The sequence below is a fragment of the Piliocolobus tephrosceles genome, chromosome 2 (assembly GCF_002776525.5).
Source record: "Piliocolobus tephrosceles isolate RC106 chromosome 2, ASM277652v3, whole genome shotgun sequence".
NCBI lineage: Eukaryota > Metazoa > Chordata > Mammalia > Primates > Cercopithecidae > Piliocolobus > Piliocolobus tephrosceles.
The window spans coordinates 41,943,031-41,960,826 of record NC_045435.1 but is presented as its reverse complement, the minus strand read 5'-3'; the positions used below and the strand labels follow the sequence as shown (position 1 = coordinate 41,960,826).

Genomic DNA, 17,796 nt, shown 5'->3' with positions numbered 1-17,796 from the left:
AGAGCCCCCAGTCGGCACCTTGGTGGTATTAGACATTTACTCCTCACAGGGGTGCAGGCTGGAGCCCAACGTTGGGCACCCACGGGGCTGGCCTCGGGGCTGCTCCCTTTGAGGCTGCAGCTGGCCCTTCTCGCTGTCCTCACACAGTGGAGAGAGGTGGGAGCTCTTTGGGGCCTCTTTCATAAGGGCCCTCATCTCATTCATGGGGCCCCCATCCTCATGACCTCACCTCCCAAAGGCCCCACCTCCTAACACCATCACCTTGTGGGTGAGGATTTCAACATGTGGGTCGGGGGGATAGCAGTGTTGAGTGCACAGCACCACCCTCCCACATGTACCCACCTCCTGTCTCTCCTTCCTGTGTGCCCCGGCTCTGCTTGTGTAGCTCAGATTGTCTTGTTGTATCATCTTTCTGCCTCACCTCCCTGCTAAAATGTCAACTCCTCGAGAGTGGGGACCCAGTAGTTTCTACCTGCTGCTGTCTGCTGCTCCTTTCTCATGCCAGACATAGCTGGTGCTTAACATGTATCTGCAGCACATGTGAGACAGAAATTCGGGCAGACATACCCCCTTCCTTGGGGCTCACACATGTGCGGGGAAAGCAGTCACCGCACATTGGCCACACTGCATCGTTGTGCATTGGTGATTAATTGTTGCTGGGTGTCTGCTGTGTGCCTGGCACCGTGTAGTGCTGGGGATATACTGTCAACAAAATGTGTTTTGATTTTATATTCTAGCTCAGGGGCAGACAATAAGCTTGTGAATATACAGGACACTAAAGTGAGTGCCACATGTCACTTCTGTCCTGTGGCCTCCTCTGATGAACACTAAAGTGACCTTCGTTCCAGCCGTGCTTTACGTTAGTGTCCTGTTTTACTCACCTCACCTCAAATGATGTGTTCGTACACTTGTGTACTGTCTCTCCCCGCACCCGACAGGCACTTCCACTGATGGGAACAGAACCTTTTGGTTATTGTCATCACTTAAACCAGGGCCAGGCTTATAACCAGCTTGCAGATGTTAGCTGAATGAATGGACTCTCCTCCAGCTCTCTCTTGGGTCATGTATCTGTGTGAATCTTGCAGACCACATGTCTTGCTTTGGTACAATGAAAGAAGGAAAAGTTGATAACTTCATAATTGAACCTGTGTTTATACCTCCATTCCCCCACCTCCTTGCTCAGTCAGTACCCTCTGGGCTCAGCTCGCTGTAGGTTACCCATGTGGACTATTTGAGGTTTCTCATTCCTACCTACCAGGTAGCTGATCAGCCCCATTCCTGTGCCAGTGCATGGAGCCAGCGTGGAGGGTGTAGGCCAGAAGAGGCATGTCCTGCACAAGCATGGACAGATGGTGGATGCCATGACCCAGCCTGGTCCACGGATAGGGCAGGATGAATGTGCTAGACTTTCCAGAGAAGAGGAGTCCAGGAGACCCTCAGCATAAAGTCTCCTGAAAACAACACAGTCTAACAGTCCAGAAGGCCAGCCCTGTCTTTGCAGGGGCTTATAGAGAATACCATTCCCAGCTCCCCATTTTACAGAAGGGGAAACTGGGGCCCCAGAGATGGAATGAAGCTTAGCAATATAAGCAAAATCTGTATTGTCCATGACTGTTCAGAAGCATTGCGGTTACCTCACCAGGCAATGTTGAAGAGGCTGTCACACAAGCCTCAGGGTAGTGGTTTTCAATAGGCATCCCCAAACCACTGGTGTTCCTTTAAATGGTCCCTGCAAGATTGTCCCCAGCTTGCTGACTCAGCATGCAAACTCAGATTCACTTATATCTGGCATTCAGAAGGAGACACAGGGCTGTGACTTGTTCACAAGATCAGGCCAGGCACAAGCCGGCTTGTAGTGGCAGCTTGAGGATGGCATCAGGTGTTGATGGTAATTGTTTTTAGAGTTACAAGATCCTGGGTAAAGTGTTAAAATGCCAGTAGCCACAACACCGAGTATCTTCTTAGAGAGCCAAGTGAGAGTCTGTTGAGTCAAGTCCTAGGCTGTGGATGGGGACTAGGAGATCATGTGTGATAGTCCCCTTCAGAGCACAGTCTGAACAGGAAGGAGGACTTCAGAGGCATGGTGGCCACGGAAATGTGAGCCTCACCTCTTCAGTACTGCCCCTCAAAATCCGCCACCACTGCATGTGCCTCCCAGTGCACCACGGACAGCACCGCCAAGCTCCCAGCACAGGACTGTTCCTGGGAGACACAGGGCCCTCCGAGTGTGCCTCTGACAGCCTGGTTGAGTGCACCTAAAAATGCAGTGCAGTCTCAGTTGTACCCCACCTTCCCTGCCCCCCTCCCCTGCGCCCTGCCTGTGTCGATGTCCGTCAGTGCTCCCAGCTCCCTCCCACCCTCCCCGTCTTCCCTCACAGGCCTAGTCCCTAATGAACCTCTTACCCAGCTGATTCCATCTTGGTGTCTGCTTCTCAGAGGATGCCAGTAAACACAGGAGGCCATGAGCTCACCCCTGGGGGACCTGTTGCTCAAAGCATCTTTGGAGCAGCCTCCATGCAGCATGGGGCTGTGGGCTGCCTGTCTCTGTGGTTCCTGGTGATTTGGGAGCTCGGGAGCCACAGGTCACTCCTTAGCATCATGCACACAGGTCACAAAGTGGAGTCCAACTCTCCCTGCCTTCTCAGGCCTCCAGTGTAGTGGGAAGCTCTGAAAGTCAAGGCAGCCTGGCTTCACGTCAAGGCCTTGGTGGAGGGAGGCAAGTTAATGGGCAGCCTCCCTGCCATCTGCCAGTCCCGACTCAGTGCCCCCATCCTGTGCTGCTGTGCCTGCTCAGAGCCATCTGGCTCCCTGAGATTTGAGTTTGCTCTTTCTCCTCTCTCTCTGTAGGGGTGCTGATGATCTGTATAGTGATTGGTGCTCGAAAGCTTGGGGTCAACCCAGACAACATTGCCACGCCCATTGCAGCCAGCCTGGGAGACCTCATCACACTGTCCATTCTGGCTTTGGTTAGCAGCTTCTTCTACAGACACAAAGGTAAGGAGTGTCTTCTTCCGTAGACACAAAGGCTCCATGGAGGAGGGTCCCTGGAACAGGTCGTCACTGAGGCTGAAGGGTACTTTTGCATCCAGCCCATGTGCTATTGCTTGAATGTGTCCCCCACATTTCATATGTTGGAAACTTAACCCCTAACTTGGCAGTAGTGAAAGGTGGGGCCTTCAAAAGGTGATTGGATTAATGGATTGATAGATTAATGAGTTGTCATGGGAGTGGGACTGGTGGCTTTATAAAAAGAGGAGGTGAGACCTGAGCTGCACGCTTGGTTCCCTCACCATGTGGTGCCCTGCACCACCTCCGGACTGCAGAGCCCCCTCCAGTAGGAAGGCCCTCACCAGATGCAGCCCCTCGACCTTGGGTTCTTCAGCCTCCACAACCATAAGAAATTTCCTTATGAATTATCCAATTTCTGGTATTCCCTATAAGCAAGTAGACTAAAGCAAAAAATTGATACTGAGAAGTAGGGTGTTACTGATGTCAACCTTAAATAACAATATCCAGAGAATATTGTTACCAGCGGTGAGTCCAGCTATCTGGAGAAACTCCAGAATGGCAACTTTGCAGCAATTTCAGTTCTTTGTCTTCTGGAGGGAAAGATTTCAAACACAGGCAAGGTTTAAAGCAGGAGAAAGAATTTATTTTAAGCAAAGCAAGAGTTTATTAGAGAGAGTACACTTGAAAGAGAGTTGTGGGCGACTTGCAAACACAGGCAAGGTTTAAAGCAGGAGAAAGAATTTATTTTAAGCAAAGCAAGAGTTTATTAGAGAGAGTACACTTGAAAGAGAGTTGTGGGCGACTTGAAAAATCAAGTGTGTTGTTTGCTTCAGTCACACCCCCCACATCCATACCTAGGCAATTATTTAAAGGCATTTTGTTCCTAACTGCCTCCCCCATTATCTTCATGTACCTGGAATTTGTGTTACAATGAACAATAATATAGCCAATCCATAGCTTATGTTATTTTAATGTAAATTATTGGTAAACAACTTAGGAACAGCCTCTTCCTTTATCCTTAAAATCCCACTTGTAACTGCTACTAATTGAAGTATATATCCAGGGCACTTGAATCTTTGCTCCCACTGAGCTGTTCTTAAGTTTTGGGCTCAGGTAAACTCTAAAGTTAGTCATAGAATGGGTGGTTAGACATCAGCAAGGCAGGAGAGAGGGCCCCCAAGAGTGTTGGGCAGTTGTCAAGCTATGGTAAGGGAATTATAAATCTGTCCTCCTGAAATAATGAGCAGGACAAGGGAGGAACCCCAGAGCTGTCTGGTACTCATTGAGTAACAGACAGGCAGGCATAAAACCATCCCTCTAAGATAATAAGCGGCCAGGACTGGTGCCTGGAATTACAGGAGTCTTAGAACAGACAGAAGACACCTGGAGTTAGCAAGCCATAATCCCCGATAGGGTTTCAAGCATGTGCAGTGAAAGGGCAAGATGGTGAAATTTAACTGGTATATGACCTTCCTCTGGAGCGCTGGACCTGTGAGAGCTGCCCCTACTGAGCATGTGCACCACTTCAGTAAACACACTGCACATGCAGCTCTCCCAAGTGCTGGCAGGGCCACTGCACGTGCCATAGATAAAGGCCCGCCCAGGGGAAGAACAAAAGGAAGACACAGAAAGCCCAGGAAAAGATAGGGGGTATAAAAACTCTAAACAAAGAAGCAAACAACACACTTGATTTTGACAATTGGTTGAGTTTATCTAAAGACCTGAGATCAATAGAAAGGAATGTCTGTGTTAAGAAAAAGGATTGTGGAGACAGAGTTCTTATTTGCAGAGGAAGCCTTCAGGTAGCAGGCTTCAGAGAGAAGAGATTATAAAATGTTTCTTATCAGACTTAAAGTCTGTGTTGATGTAAATGCCAGAGAGGGATAATGAGGCATGTCTGACCCCCACTCCCCGTCATGGCCTGAACCAGTCTTTCAGGTTACATTTTAAGAGTGCCCTGGCTGAGGAGGAAGTTCATTCAGATAGTTGGGATGGAGCTTAGAATTTTATTTTTGGTTTACCTGGTGAACTCCTAGAGAAAAGGGAAACGGCAGAAAAATTTGAAAATTTTTAGCCTGGCCATGTGGTAGAGAATGAGCTTCCAGGAGAGGAATCCAAGGCTGTGACTGAGCCACCAGTTTCTAAGATTAGCGTGGCTGAAAGGGAGCCCGAAGCTGATAGTCAAGACAAGGGGGAAACGGCCCAAAAGCATTTCAGAGATTTTTCTTGGCTCCCCCTCCCATCACAAGCCCAGAAACCTAGAAGGACGGAATAGTTTCAGGGGACAGGCCCAGAGCATGAGCTTGCTGCCCAGGGCCACCTAGGGACTCTGTTCCCTGTATCCCATTGCAGTGCTCCTTAGCCATCCCAGCCATGGTTCACATGGCTCGGATGCAGCTCATGCTGCCGCTCCAGAAGGTACAAGTCATAAACCTAGGTCCATGTGGTGCTAATTGTCCAGAGTTACAGAGGGCAAGGGCCTTGGAAGCTTAGTAGCCACTACCAAGTTTTGGAAGTATTTTGTCCAAAGCCTGGGGGCCCAGACAAAGACTTGTTTCAGGGCTGGAGCCACTGCAGAGCTCCCCTACTAGAGCAGTGCCAAGCAGAAATGTGGGATTAGAGCTGCTCCAGAGAGTTCCACCAGGACAATACCTGGTGGAGCCATGGAAGCAGGACTCCCACCAAGACCCCAGGACTGCAGAGCTGGTAGTATGCGACTTCAGCCTGGGAGAGCTGGGTGGACTGAGCACAGCACAGCCATGGTTGGAGGTAGGGGGCTGTCAGAGGCCTGGGAGCCTCAACCCCCACACCAGCATGTAGAAGATGCCTGGCATGGAGTCAGAGGAGAAAGCTCTGGAGTCGTAAGCCCTAGTGTCTGCTCTCTCAGGTTTTGGCCTATTGGTCTTTTTGTCCATTTCTTCCTTTTGGATGGGAATGTCTGCCTTATACCCATACCACCATTGTATCTTAGAAGCAGATAGCTTGTTTTGATTTCATAGGCTCACATGTGAGACTCTGGACTTTGGGCTTTTGAGTTAATGCTGGCATAATTTAAGACTTTGGGGCTATGGGGATGGAATGAATGTATTTTGCATGTGAGAATGCCATGAATTTGGGGGACCAGGAGTGGAATGCTGTGGTTTGAATGAGTTCTTTCAATTTCACGTGTTGATCCCCACTGTGGCGGTATTGGAGCCTTTAAGAGGTGGTTGGGTCATAAGGGCTCTGCCCTCATGAATGAATTAATCCAGTCGTGGATTAATAGATTAATGGATTAATGAGTTGCCATGGGAGTGGGACTGGTAGCTTTGAAAAAGAGGAAGAGCACATAAGCTACATGCTCAGTTCCCTCGCCACGTGGTGCCTTGCGCCACCTCTGCACTCTGCAGAGTCTGCGCCAGCAAGAAGGCCCTCACCAGAGGCAGCCTCTCGACCTTGGACTTCTCAGCCAGTATAACTATAAGAGCAAATTCCTTTTCTTTAGGGATTACCCAGTTTTGAGTGTTCTGTTACAAGCAACAAAACTGACTAAGACACTGTGACCTTCAAATCAGCCATTATTCCCACAGGAAGGACCCTGCTGTATTATAGTCAAAAATTGTTTTACAGATGGAAAGAAAGCCTGAGGTCATTGCACAGGTTCAAGGAGTGCTCAGGAAAGTGCTTCAAGCTCTCCAGACCATGTTAGGAAGGATGAGCAACTGAAGCCTGCATTTATATGGGTTGTTAACTTCTACCTTTAGGGGCAGAGGTGTACTAGGAAGTTAAGTGGGGCCTGAGGCTGGTTGGCCACACTGATGTGCCCTCACAGGATTGGAGGGCAGTGGGCACGCAGTGACAGTTGTTGAGGAAGTGCCTAAAGGGAAGAACCTCAGCAAAGCTACAATTTATCACTCCCCATGGGAATGTGGGCCCAGGGATTTGGGACAGCATCCAATCTTTACCTGTTGGCAACTGAAGCGACAAACAGCCATGATTTAGAGGGTATTGGCACTGGGACCCTTTCTGTCCCAGCTTTGGGACCGTCTCCTTGCCATCCTGGTGTTGCCTGCCAGCAGTCCTGTTTAATCACCAGGAAGATTCACCAAGTTTAGTTAAGTGGTGATGGAGATCTGTAAGAAATAAGATGACCTAATTTTAAGCTAAACTGAACTGAAAACAAGAAGGTTTGTGTGTGGGTTATTTGAGTTGGATTTGCAAAATAAGTGAGAGTTCAGGCATCACATGAACCTTTTCCTCTGCCCCATGCTGTACTGTATGCTCATTTCCACATGACTTATGATTTAGACATAAAATCACTGTTGGGGCATCCCTCTCTCCAGTGAGACTGTGACCTTCTCTCTGCTACATTCAGGAGTCACTGGGACTGGCCTGTATTAGATAAATCTTGACCCACTGAGGTGTAAGCAGCTGACTGTGGCACCTGCTGGGTGTAGTTGGGAATTGGCATTGCACACTGGGGAGGTGTGCTGGGAGAGCATGAGGCAGGCCCTGGGGGTCCTTGTGAGTAGCTAACTGAAAACTCAGACTGGATTCAAAAGCATCCTATAAGGTGATGCTTCTGCAGGCCGCTGTTTCCCAGAGGGTAGGAGACCTGGTTAGAGCTGGCTGGGCCTGACTTATATCTCCTGCAGAAGCCACGCCCTCCTACCATTAAGTACCTTGTCTGTAGCCAGTCTGGGGCACCTGAGGCGGAGGAATGGGCCGTGACCCTTTAGTGCAGAGAAGGAAGGAGGGGATATTCCTGATAACACCACCAGAGAGGGAGTGCATGAGACACAGACCCATGCCTGGGCAGCCCTGAATGTTGGGCCCCCTTAGCAGGTGAGCCTGCCCTCCAGAGGGTGGGGCTGAGTGTGAGAGGACCACTGTAGAGAACGCTGGTGTCTTGTTCTGTCACTTGTGGAAGGGGACCCTCACACGGAGCACAACACAGAAAGGGAGGAATGAATGCATGAGGAGCCCGAGTGTGTCAGGCTCATCCTGGGCCCCCGCAGCAGTGACTGCTCCAGCACCTGGCCAGTCTTCACTGACCTCTTGCCAGTGGAGAAGATGAGATGGGGACGCAAGTAGCTACCTGGCTGGTGACCTGTGTAGTTGCCTGGGACTGGCCTCAGCCAGGACCACACAGCCCTGGCGTTCCATAGACCCAGGCCATATGTAGCCCTTACGGGGCTGCTTGCTGTCTAGGCAGCCACCCTTTTTTGCATGTCTGCTTCCTCCTGCTACCTGTCGAGAAGGTGAGATGAGATTGTGCACACGAAGTACTGAGCATAGTGCTGGCTCATGGTGCGTTCCATACATTGTACTTCTATTTATTTATGACAGTAGCATCAGGGTGGGAGGAGGCAGAACAGGGTACTTTATGTGGGGAAAATAGCAAGTTTGCCAGAGAAGTGGAATTGAATGTGGCAGGAATGGAGGATAGAGAGGAGCTTTTCCAGAAACTTCTTGGGATGGTGAAAGTTCTTTGAAAAGTATGGCAAGGCAGTTCCTCCTCAACTAATGAGGACAGGAGCGTCCTCACCCACCTCTTGTGAAACCCAGGCCCAGTCTGTGCGTGCTGGCCTTGGCCATACGAGCCACGTGTGTCCCTGTTCTCCTTTCAGATAATCGGTATCTGACGCCGCTGGTCTGCCTCAGCTTTGTGGCTCTGACCCCAGTGTGGGTCCTCATTGCCAAGCAGAGCCCACCCATCGTGAAGATCCTGAAGTTTGGCTGGTTCCCAATCATCCTGGCCATGGTCATCAGCAGGTGAGCAGGAGCCAGGGCCATGGCCCCCTCTTCCTTCTCTCAGCCATGAAGGCCCCTAGAGCCAGTGTGATACTGCCTTGGGGGTCCGGGATGGAGTGAAATGTAGCTGTGGGCTCTTTCAGTAACTCCCATTGCTGATTGAATCATACTTTTTTACTTTCTTCTCTCCCTTTCACTGAGAGCCCTGGGCCTTGTTGGTTCTAAGAGAGGCTGCCCTGTTTACATTTGCCAGAGCACCAGGGACCCAGGAAGAGCCAAAGCCAGGGCTACCCCATGAGTGCATTGGAGCCCCAGGGGAGACAGTGGCTTTCAGGCCATGGCCACCAGAGCTTTGCTGGCCCAGCCCCTGCTTAGGTGGCAGGTCCCCCACCTCGGCGTCAAGGCCACATCTGCTGACTTATTCATCCTCCTGGTCACTGGCCACGCATGGCTACTGGTGGGAGCTAGACAGCTGTGGGGTTAGCTCCCCTCCAGAGCCTTAGAACCTTCAGCTGAGCCCAGGTCCACCACCCTCCAGCTCCCTCTCAAGGCCCATTTCCTGGGAGTCGACCTTGATGGGGGCCACCGCAGTCCATTCTGATGGGTTTTTCTAACTTTGAGTCTTGGGGAGAAGAGGTGATGGAGTAGGTATCCTTGCTTCCAGGAGGCTCCTGGGCTCCTTTTACAGATTGACCTAGCTTCTCCAGGGGTCTAAGAAGTTCCAAGGGGTGGGAAAGCTTTTGCTAAATTACAGTGGCCAGTGGGAGCAATTTCTGGCTGCAACATTTTCTGAGAACACGGTGCGGGCATGAGGTGATCCTCCTGCAGTTTCTGTTCTCTGCTAAAGAGTATCTCAGCTGTGGTTCCGGAGTCTTGGGACAGCCCAGCCAGCTGTGTGCCCTTGAAAAGGCATTTGTTTGTTTTACAATAAGTGGGTGTTCTTGGATGGCCTTCTGCAATGGTTGAGATTCGAAGTGGAGATGTAAAAGCATGAGCAGGGTGCAGAGGATGCTGGGGAGACCAGCTTGGCTGCAGCAGATATTTTGTGTAGGGGAGAGGAGAGTGTCTGCCAAGGGTGGGAAGCCAGGCTGAGAGGGTGATTTGTGTGGAGGGTTGCAGGGCCATGGTAAGTGTAAACTCTGATAACTTGACTGCTGTCTGCTATTTCCCCAGTTTTGGAGGACTCATCTTGAGCAAAACCATTTCTAAACAGCAGTACAAAGGCATGGCGGTATTTACCCCCATCATATGTGGTAGGTATTTGAGGGATTCCCATGTGGTCCCTGGGTTGGGTTGGCCCCCAGGATTGGGTTGTCTGAACAGCAGACCTCAGAGGGGCAGCACCAGCCCGGCACAGGCAGTTGGGCAGCTGAGCCGTGGACAGACTGCTGCCTTACAGGGATGCCGGAACAGGTCTTCTCAGATGGAAGAAGCCTGGGAAGGAAGCCCCACACACTGCTCGCAGCAGCTCAGACCCAGCTCCTCATAGGCAGCCCCCAAACATGAGCTCTCCTGACAGAACCAAATTCCAGGCTTTGCCGGCACTGAGTCAAACTCCGGCCTCAATGGCACCTGCTGATTGAGCATGGCTTTCAGAACCAGGGCGCTGGCTCTTGTGACTTTTCTTTTTTTCTTTTTTTCTTTTCCTTTGGATTCACTGCTGACATCAGAACTCAGATATTTACACTTAAAAATCTGGATTTCTTCTTAAAAGTTAAGACTGTAACAAATACCAGGCCTACACTCTGGGCACTGCAGCAGTCCCTGAGACAGATCCAGAACTGTGCTTCCCAGCTGCCTTGATCCCCCCTTCCCTGTTGTCTGACACCTGGCTCTCTGTACATACTCACCTCCTAGGCCTACATCCTGTGGGGTTTGTGTGGATGACCCCTCTTTTAACCAAAGCTTAGTTTGGTGTCTGGTGTCTGGTAAGTTTCTGTAAATGGAAGTGATCAGTTAGGAGAAGAACAAAACATAATTTGTCCAGTTTAGCCCCCAGGCCCTGGCCTGTGGGGACTGAAGAAACAGCCTTCAGAGGCTCTTACGCAGCCCCTGCGTGTCCAGTGTCCCTCCTCCCTTGCTCCCTTAGGGGACCATGTCTTTGTTCCTTGCATGTCAGTGAGCCACTCAGCATGTCCTCACCCCAACAGTGCCAAAGTGCCTTCACATTGTGAGTAAGGACAGCAACAGAAGGCTTATTACATTGGAGTGATTTTTTAGGATGAGTCACCAACTGGGATGCCTTCAGTGGCCACTCAAACAATCTGCATGAATTATGCAGGCCCCGCAGCTAGACAGTGAGGAATAGCGGGGGCAAGCTGCAGAATGCATTTCTCATATGAACAGCATGGTGCCTGTCCAGCTCCAGCCAATAGTTGCCTCGGGAGAGTGTAGATCCAGACTTGCCAGAGCTGACTTGGGAAGAGAAGCTGGGAATCTGTATTAAGGGCCTAGTAAACAGTACCAATTAATTTGAGATTTTTTTTCTTTTTAAAATTATGTATGGGCCAAGCAGAATAGATCGCAGCAGTCCTGTACCTGAAGACAATTGTTTGCATCCTCTAGAGCAGCCTACATGGTTGGCCTCTGCCCCAGAGGTCACCCACTGGTGCACACCTGGCCCAGCTAGGGAGAGTGCTCCATGGCACTGAGGAAGTAGGATGGGGGAATCCCCACCTTCCGTCAGCCCATCCCCGCATCTGCCCCCACAGAAGGAGTGCTCAGTGTGGCCTTTGTCAGCTGGGCCATCTGGCCCTGGCTGAGCCTGAAACCTTTTTCATACCCCGTGGGATCCCGGAGCCTCAGCAGGAAGCCCTGGTGTTCCCAGAGACTGCATGTGCTCATGGTTTTCTGGGCATCATGACTCTGCCTCTAGGGTTCTGTGTTCTGTGCCCTGTCAATCTACACATGACCTCGCTCATCCTGTTTCCCCTAAAGCCACTTGCTCTGGGCATACACCCAAAGCATCTGTGAATGCGGGAGTCTGCACTAACAACTGAGCTCCCACAGGGGCTCACGTAGCACCACAAATTGAAATCATGCAACAGACAATGTCTTTTCTTCAAAGCTCTCAGGCCACACAGCCATGAGAGGTGTCCCAGGCACATCTCCTGCCACATGCTTGCTTTGCCACCTGTGATCCTCTCTCTCCTCCCCTCACCTTCCCTCTCATTCTTTTTTTTTTTTTTTTTTTTTTTTTTTTTGAGTCGGAGTTTTGTTCTGTCACCCAGGCTGGAGTGCAGTGGTGCGATCTTGGTTCAGTGCAACCTCTGACTCCCAGGTTCAAGCGATTCTCCTGCCTCAGCCTCCTGAGTAGCTAGGATTACAGGTGTGCACCACCACACCCAGCTAATTTTTTTTTTTTTATTTTTTAGTAGAGACAGAGTTTCACCATGTTGGTCAGGCTGTTCTCGAACTCCAGACCTCAAATGATATGCCCGCCTCAGCCTCCAAAAGTGCTAGGATTATAGGCGTGAGCCACCGTGCCTGGCCCCCTCTCATTCTTATCCACTGTTTTCATTCCTCTCCTCTCCTCTCCTTCTCACCTTGAGTGAAAAAAAAAAAAAAAAAAAAAATCACTTTCATTTTCTCAGATATTCCAGCCTGTAGTCTGGTTCCTGTCAATGCCTGTGGCCTTGAAGTCTGACTTATCCAGACTGCCTTATCATGCTGTGCTCAGACCTTTCTGTCCGCTCTCCCCTCATCTTCACTTTGTCCCTGGATCCCCTCCCCATCCTCATTCCAGTCAACAAATATTTATTGAGAACCTGCTTTACAGCCGCACTCCCTTCACCTTAAGCGATGCCAGCAGTCAAGGTGATGCAGTTACTCCCTGGATACCTCGCTCACAAGCTCTGGGCCACCCTGATGTGCTACCAAACAACATCTGTGGTCAAGTGGGAGGAAATGAAAAGATAATGAAATACTGAATTAACCAAAGAAGGCTTCCTGGAGGGAGGGAACTTAAAATAAGGGATACAACTTAGAGACTGGTGTAAAGAAAGGGAAAACAGATTCCTTTTCTCCTCGTAGGTGTTGGTGGCAATCTGGTGGCCATTCAGACCAGCCGAATCTCAACCTACTTGCACATGTGGAGCGCACCTGGCGTCCTGCCTCTCCAGATGAAGAAATTTTGGCCCAATCCATGTTCTACTTTCTGCACATCAGGTGGATGTCATGTCTTTCAGAGGCCATGATAGCCATTTCTTTAAACAAGAAAACATCTGTGTCATTGGAATCTGGTGTTTGTAGCAATGGATGCCTGAAGCCAGGGCTGATCTCGGCACACATCACCTTCAGGACCCCAAAAATGAGACTCCCTGGCCCTGCCTTTCCTTCATTCCTTCATTCAATTATTTACTGAATGTCTACTGGGCACTAGGTGTCGGGTTAGTGGTGAGACAGGGAGAGCTGATTTCTTGCCCTTGGAGTACACAGTATAGAAGGGCAGATAAATACAAGTGAGCTCGTAATTACAAACTATGGTGGGTACTGAGCAGCAAAAGTGCAGACTGCAGTGAAAAAGAATTAGAAGAGATACATTTGGGATAGGGAAGCTCCTCCCTGAGGACAAGTGGGTGTTGTTGGGAGGAGGAGGGCCAGAGAAGAAGGGGCTTTCAGGGCAGTGGGTGCAGTCTAGCAAAGGCCCAAAGGCAGGGAAGAATATGGCAAGCCTGAAGAACTGAAAGGCCAATGTGGCCTGAGCTGAATGGACAGGAGGGGATGAAGGGTGCTGAGGCCGGAAAGGCCAGAAGGAGGTGATCAGACAGAGCCTTGAGGACGGAGTCTGGATTCTACTCAGAACCACTGGAAGCTTTTGGAGATGTTGTATCTTTTTGTTGGCTTTGAAAAACTAGATCTTTCTTCCTGTTACATTGTTTTGGATTTCCTTTCTGTTTTAAGAACTACCTTTAGCTGTCTTTTGGGTTGGCTGCTGGCACGTTTCTGAAGGATATTTTCACTGATTATAAAATTTGGTGTTGATAGTTTTTTTCAAACACTTGAAAAATGTGTTGCTTCCTTCTGATTCCATGACTTATGAGAAATCTGCCATTTCCATGTGTTTTGCTCTATAGGTATGGTGCCATTTCTCTCTTGCATATTTCAAGACCTTGTCCTTAGTTTCTAGGAGTTGGATTATGATATGTATTGGTATGGACTTGTTGGGGTTTATCCTATTTGGGGTTTGCTAGGCTCCTTGAACACATGGATTTATATTGTTTGTCAAATCAGAAAATTTAAGCCATCACTTTTCAGCTGCACTCTCCTTCTTTTGATATTCTAATGACATGAATGTTAGATCCTCTGTTACAGCCCCCCAAGTCCCTGAGACTCTGTTTGGTTTTTGCAAAGTTTATTACTCTCCTTGTTTAGATTGGCTCATTTCTATCACTTTTTTCTCCAAGTTGACTGATCTTTTTTCTCCTGCCCTCTGCATTCTGCTATTGAGCCTATTCACTGAGTTGTTTGGGACTTTTGGGGGTATTGTATGTGTTTAGTTTTTTTTTTTTTTTTTTTTTTTTGAGATGGAGTCTCACTCTGTCACCCAGACTGGAGTGCGGTGGCGAGATATTGGCTCACTGCAAGCTCCACCTCCCGGGTTCACACCATTCTCCTGCCTCAGCCTCCCAAGCAGCTGGGACTACAGGTGCTCACCACCACGCCCGGCTACTTTTTTGTATTTTTAGTAGAGATGGGGTTTCACCGTGTTAGCCAGGATGGTCTCGATCTCCTGACCTCATGATCCACCCGTCTCGGCCTCCCAAAGTGCTGGGATTACAGGTGTGAGCCACCGCGCCCCGCCATGTTTAGTTTTAACATTTCCATTTGGTTCTTCTTTCTATCTTCTTTTTCTTTTCTGAGACTTTCTATTTCTTTGCTTATACTTTCTATTTTTTTGTTTGTTTTAGGTGTGTTTGTGATTGCATGATGAAGCATTGTTGTAGTGGCTTCATTAGAACGGCTTTCATGTGATGCTGACATCTGTGTCATCTCACTCTGCTGTCTGTTGGTTGTCTTTTCTCATCCAGGTTGAGATTTTTCTAGCTCTTGGCAAGATGAGTGATTTTCACTTGAATCCACACATTTTGGGTATTATGTGACAAAACTTTGGATCATATTTGAATCTGTACTTAGCTGGCCTCCTTTGACACTGCACCACTGGGGAGAAGGGATGGACTGCTGCCCAGGTGGGGATGGAAGCTTGGGTTCCCCACTCAGCCTCTGTTGCTATCCTGGGAGAAGAGGAGCACCTTGTGCTGGGCACAGTGCAATCTAGGTTCCTCACTAGGCCTCCTCTGAGATCGCCCTGGCTGGGGCAGGGAGAGATGCCTTGTTGTTGCTCCCCACATGGCTTCACTGACAAGGTGGGGGCCCCATTAGCACTGGGTAGAGATGAAAGTTCTGAATCTCACCCTGCCAGCCACAGGAGATGATGGTGGTCCCACCAGGCCTTTCCTGATGAGGTCGGGGCTGCAGTTTTTCCCGTGGTGTCTGTTGGAGTAGAGTAATTACTATCTGAAACTTGTTTGTTTTGCCGGGCTTCCCCTTTCCTGGCCTTTGGCAAAAAAGATCAGACTTCTATGGAGTCTGTTTTTTTGAGACAGGGTCTCACTCTGTCACCCAGGCTGGAGTGCAGTGGCACAATCTTGGCTCACTGCAACCTCCACCTCCCTGGTTCAAGTGATTTCTCCTGCCTCAGCCTCCCGAGTAGCTGAGATTATAGGCGTGCACCACCATACCCAACTAATTTTGTATTTTTAGTAGAGAGAGGGTTTCACCATGTTGGCCAGGCTGGTCTTGAACTCCTGACCTCAAGTGATTGCCTGCCTTGACCTCCCAAAGTGTTGGGATTACCGGCGTGAGCCACCCCACCCAGCCTGTGGAGTTTTTTTTTTTTTTTTTTTTTTTTTGTCTATTTGTATCTGCATTTCTTGATGGATGAGGCCAGGACTCAGTCTTGGATATGTGAGACTTGGATATGTGAGATATGTGAGACTTGGATATGTGAGATATAATAAAGAAAGAGAAAAAGGACAATTTAGGGGACTCACGACCATGTTGTTCATTGCAGCCTAAGGTCCCCAGCCAGCCTTTCAGAATCTGCTTACGTTTGTTTTATATACAGTGTTTAGGGCTTTCAGTTGTACTTAATGGGAGAAACAGGATGAAGTATGTCTTCCCTATTTGTTCAGAAGTCAAACTCCCTGTTATATTTTCTAACGTCATTTGAATATAGAAAAGCTGTTATTTTCTGTGTTATTTGTGCACCTAAACATTTTATTGAATTCTTACTGTTTACTTGGTTTTCCTATAGATTTTCTTGAGTTCTCATACCAACTTCCAGTAGTAGCTTCTTCCAATCCTTTTGCTGCTTCTTTTTGACTTTTTTAAAAATAATACTTTTATTCCTTGTCTGATTTCTCATCATGAATAGATGTTGTTGCTCCTCTGCACTAGCTTTGAGCTACATGTGACCTTTTTTCTCGTTTTCTTTATTATTTTGGTGAAATACATATATTAACTCAGAGGCAAATGGAGACCTACTTTTCATTAGAACTCTGTTTCCATTTGAGAAATCAATCATATTCATGTTAGAATTTTTGAAAGTGTTTGTGGTAGGGCCAGGGTCAATCACACTTATTGTAAAGTCTCACACGCAGAGCACGGGAATCTAAAGGAAACCCGGGGCTCACTGGCACATTGCAGGCGTGCTGACAGGGCCACAGAGGCTGCCGTGAAGAAGGGGCTGCCCGAGGTCCCCTTTTGAGCCGACTGCCCTCCCCAGATCACCAGCACTGCATTGAGTGGAGCAGTGCACCCAAAGCTCTTTTCCTCCTTAAGCCCCTTGCATGTTCGCTCTTGTCTGCTCAAACTCCTCTCCCCCAAATTCAAATCCCAGCTGAAATATCTGCACGAGCTCATCACCACTGATACACACTTCCTGCTTTTTGCCCTTCTTTTTACCCTTATTTTCTTCAAAGTACTTGTCAGAATTTGAAGTAGCCTTTCTTGCTCCTTTTTATTTCTGCTTACTTGATTCATGTTTCTCTTCTCTAAAATATCAGCTCCACGAGGGAAGGGGACAGACTGTATCCCCATCTGCCAGAACATGCTTGCCACAGAGTAGGTGTCCACTGAACACTTGGGAATAAATGGATGAGTGAGTGTGGATGCCTCACTAAGGACTGTCACATGCCAAAGTGGCCTCACTTCAGGTCACATAACCTCCTTGGTTCTGTTTCTTTCAGAAATCAATTCCATGTCAGCTCGAGTCCTGCTCTTGCTGGTGGTCCCAGGCCATCTGATTTTCTTCTACATCATCTACCTGGTGCAGGGTCAGTCAGTCATAAACAGCCAGACATTTGTGGTGCTCTACCTGCTGGCAGGCCTGATCCAGGTAAGCCTGACTGCAGCAGCAGAGGTGCACAGCTGGGTAGTCAGCCAGCAGCCTTGATCTCCTGTCTGAGAGGCTGAAGGAGGCAAGTGGGGGTGGCTGGACATGTGGGGCACAGTCCCTATCTTCCAGGAGTTGAGTCAACTTATCAGATACAGAGGCCACTCCACACGGCACACCGCACGCTGCGTGCCACACACTCCACACTACACAGCGCATTGCACACATTCCACACCACACCACAAACTCACGACACACTCCATACCACACAGCACATCCCATACACTCCACACCACACACTGTACCCCACACGCTCCACACCACACACTCCACACCACACACACCCCACACCACATACTCCACACCACACACTCTACACCACACACTCCACACCACACAGCGCATCCCACACATTCCACACCACACCACAAACTCCACACCACACACTCCATACCACACAGCACATCCCATACACTCCACACCACACACTGTACCCCACACGCTCCACACCACACTCCACACACTTCACACCACACACTCCACACCACATACTTCACACTACACACCTTACACCACCCAGCACATCCCACACACTCCACACCACACACTCCACACAGTGCATGCCACACACACTACATGCTGCATGTCACAGTGCATGC

The 17,796-nt window shown here is 49.2% G+C and overlaps 1 protein-coding gene across 3 annotated transcripts in view; it reads left to right on the top strand.

Moving 5' to 3' along the window:
- SLC41A3 (solute carrier family 41 member 3) overlaps positions 1–17,796 on the top strand; it is a 78,008-nt gene that overhangs the window by 58,200 nt on the left and 2,012 nt on the right. For all 3 annotated transcript variants that reach the window (XM_023215281.1, XM_023215262.1, XM_023215271.1), the window contains 5 exons: positions 2,848–2,994; positions 8,619–8,763; positions 9,916–9,995; positions 12,775–12,909; positions 16,992–17,140. In XM_023215281.1, the coding sequence (XP_023071049.1) occupies positions 2,848–2,994; positions 8,619–8,763; positions 9,916–9,995; positions 12,775–12,909; positions 16,992–17,140 (656 nt within the window). The remainder of the gene's footprint in view (positions 1–2,847; positions 2,995–8,618; positions 8,764–9,915; positions 9,996–12,774; positions 12,910–16,991; positions 17,141–17,796) is intronic.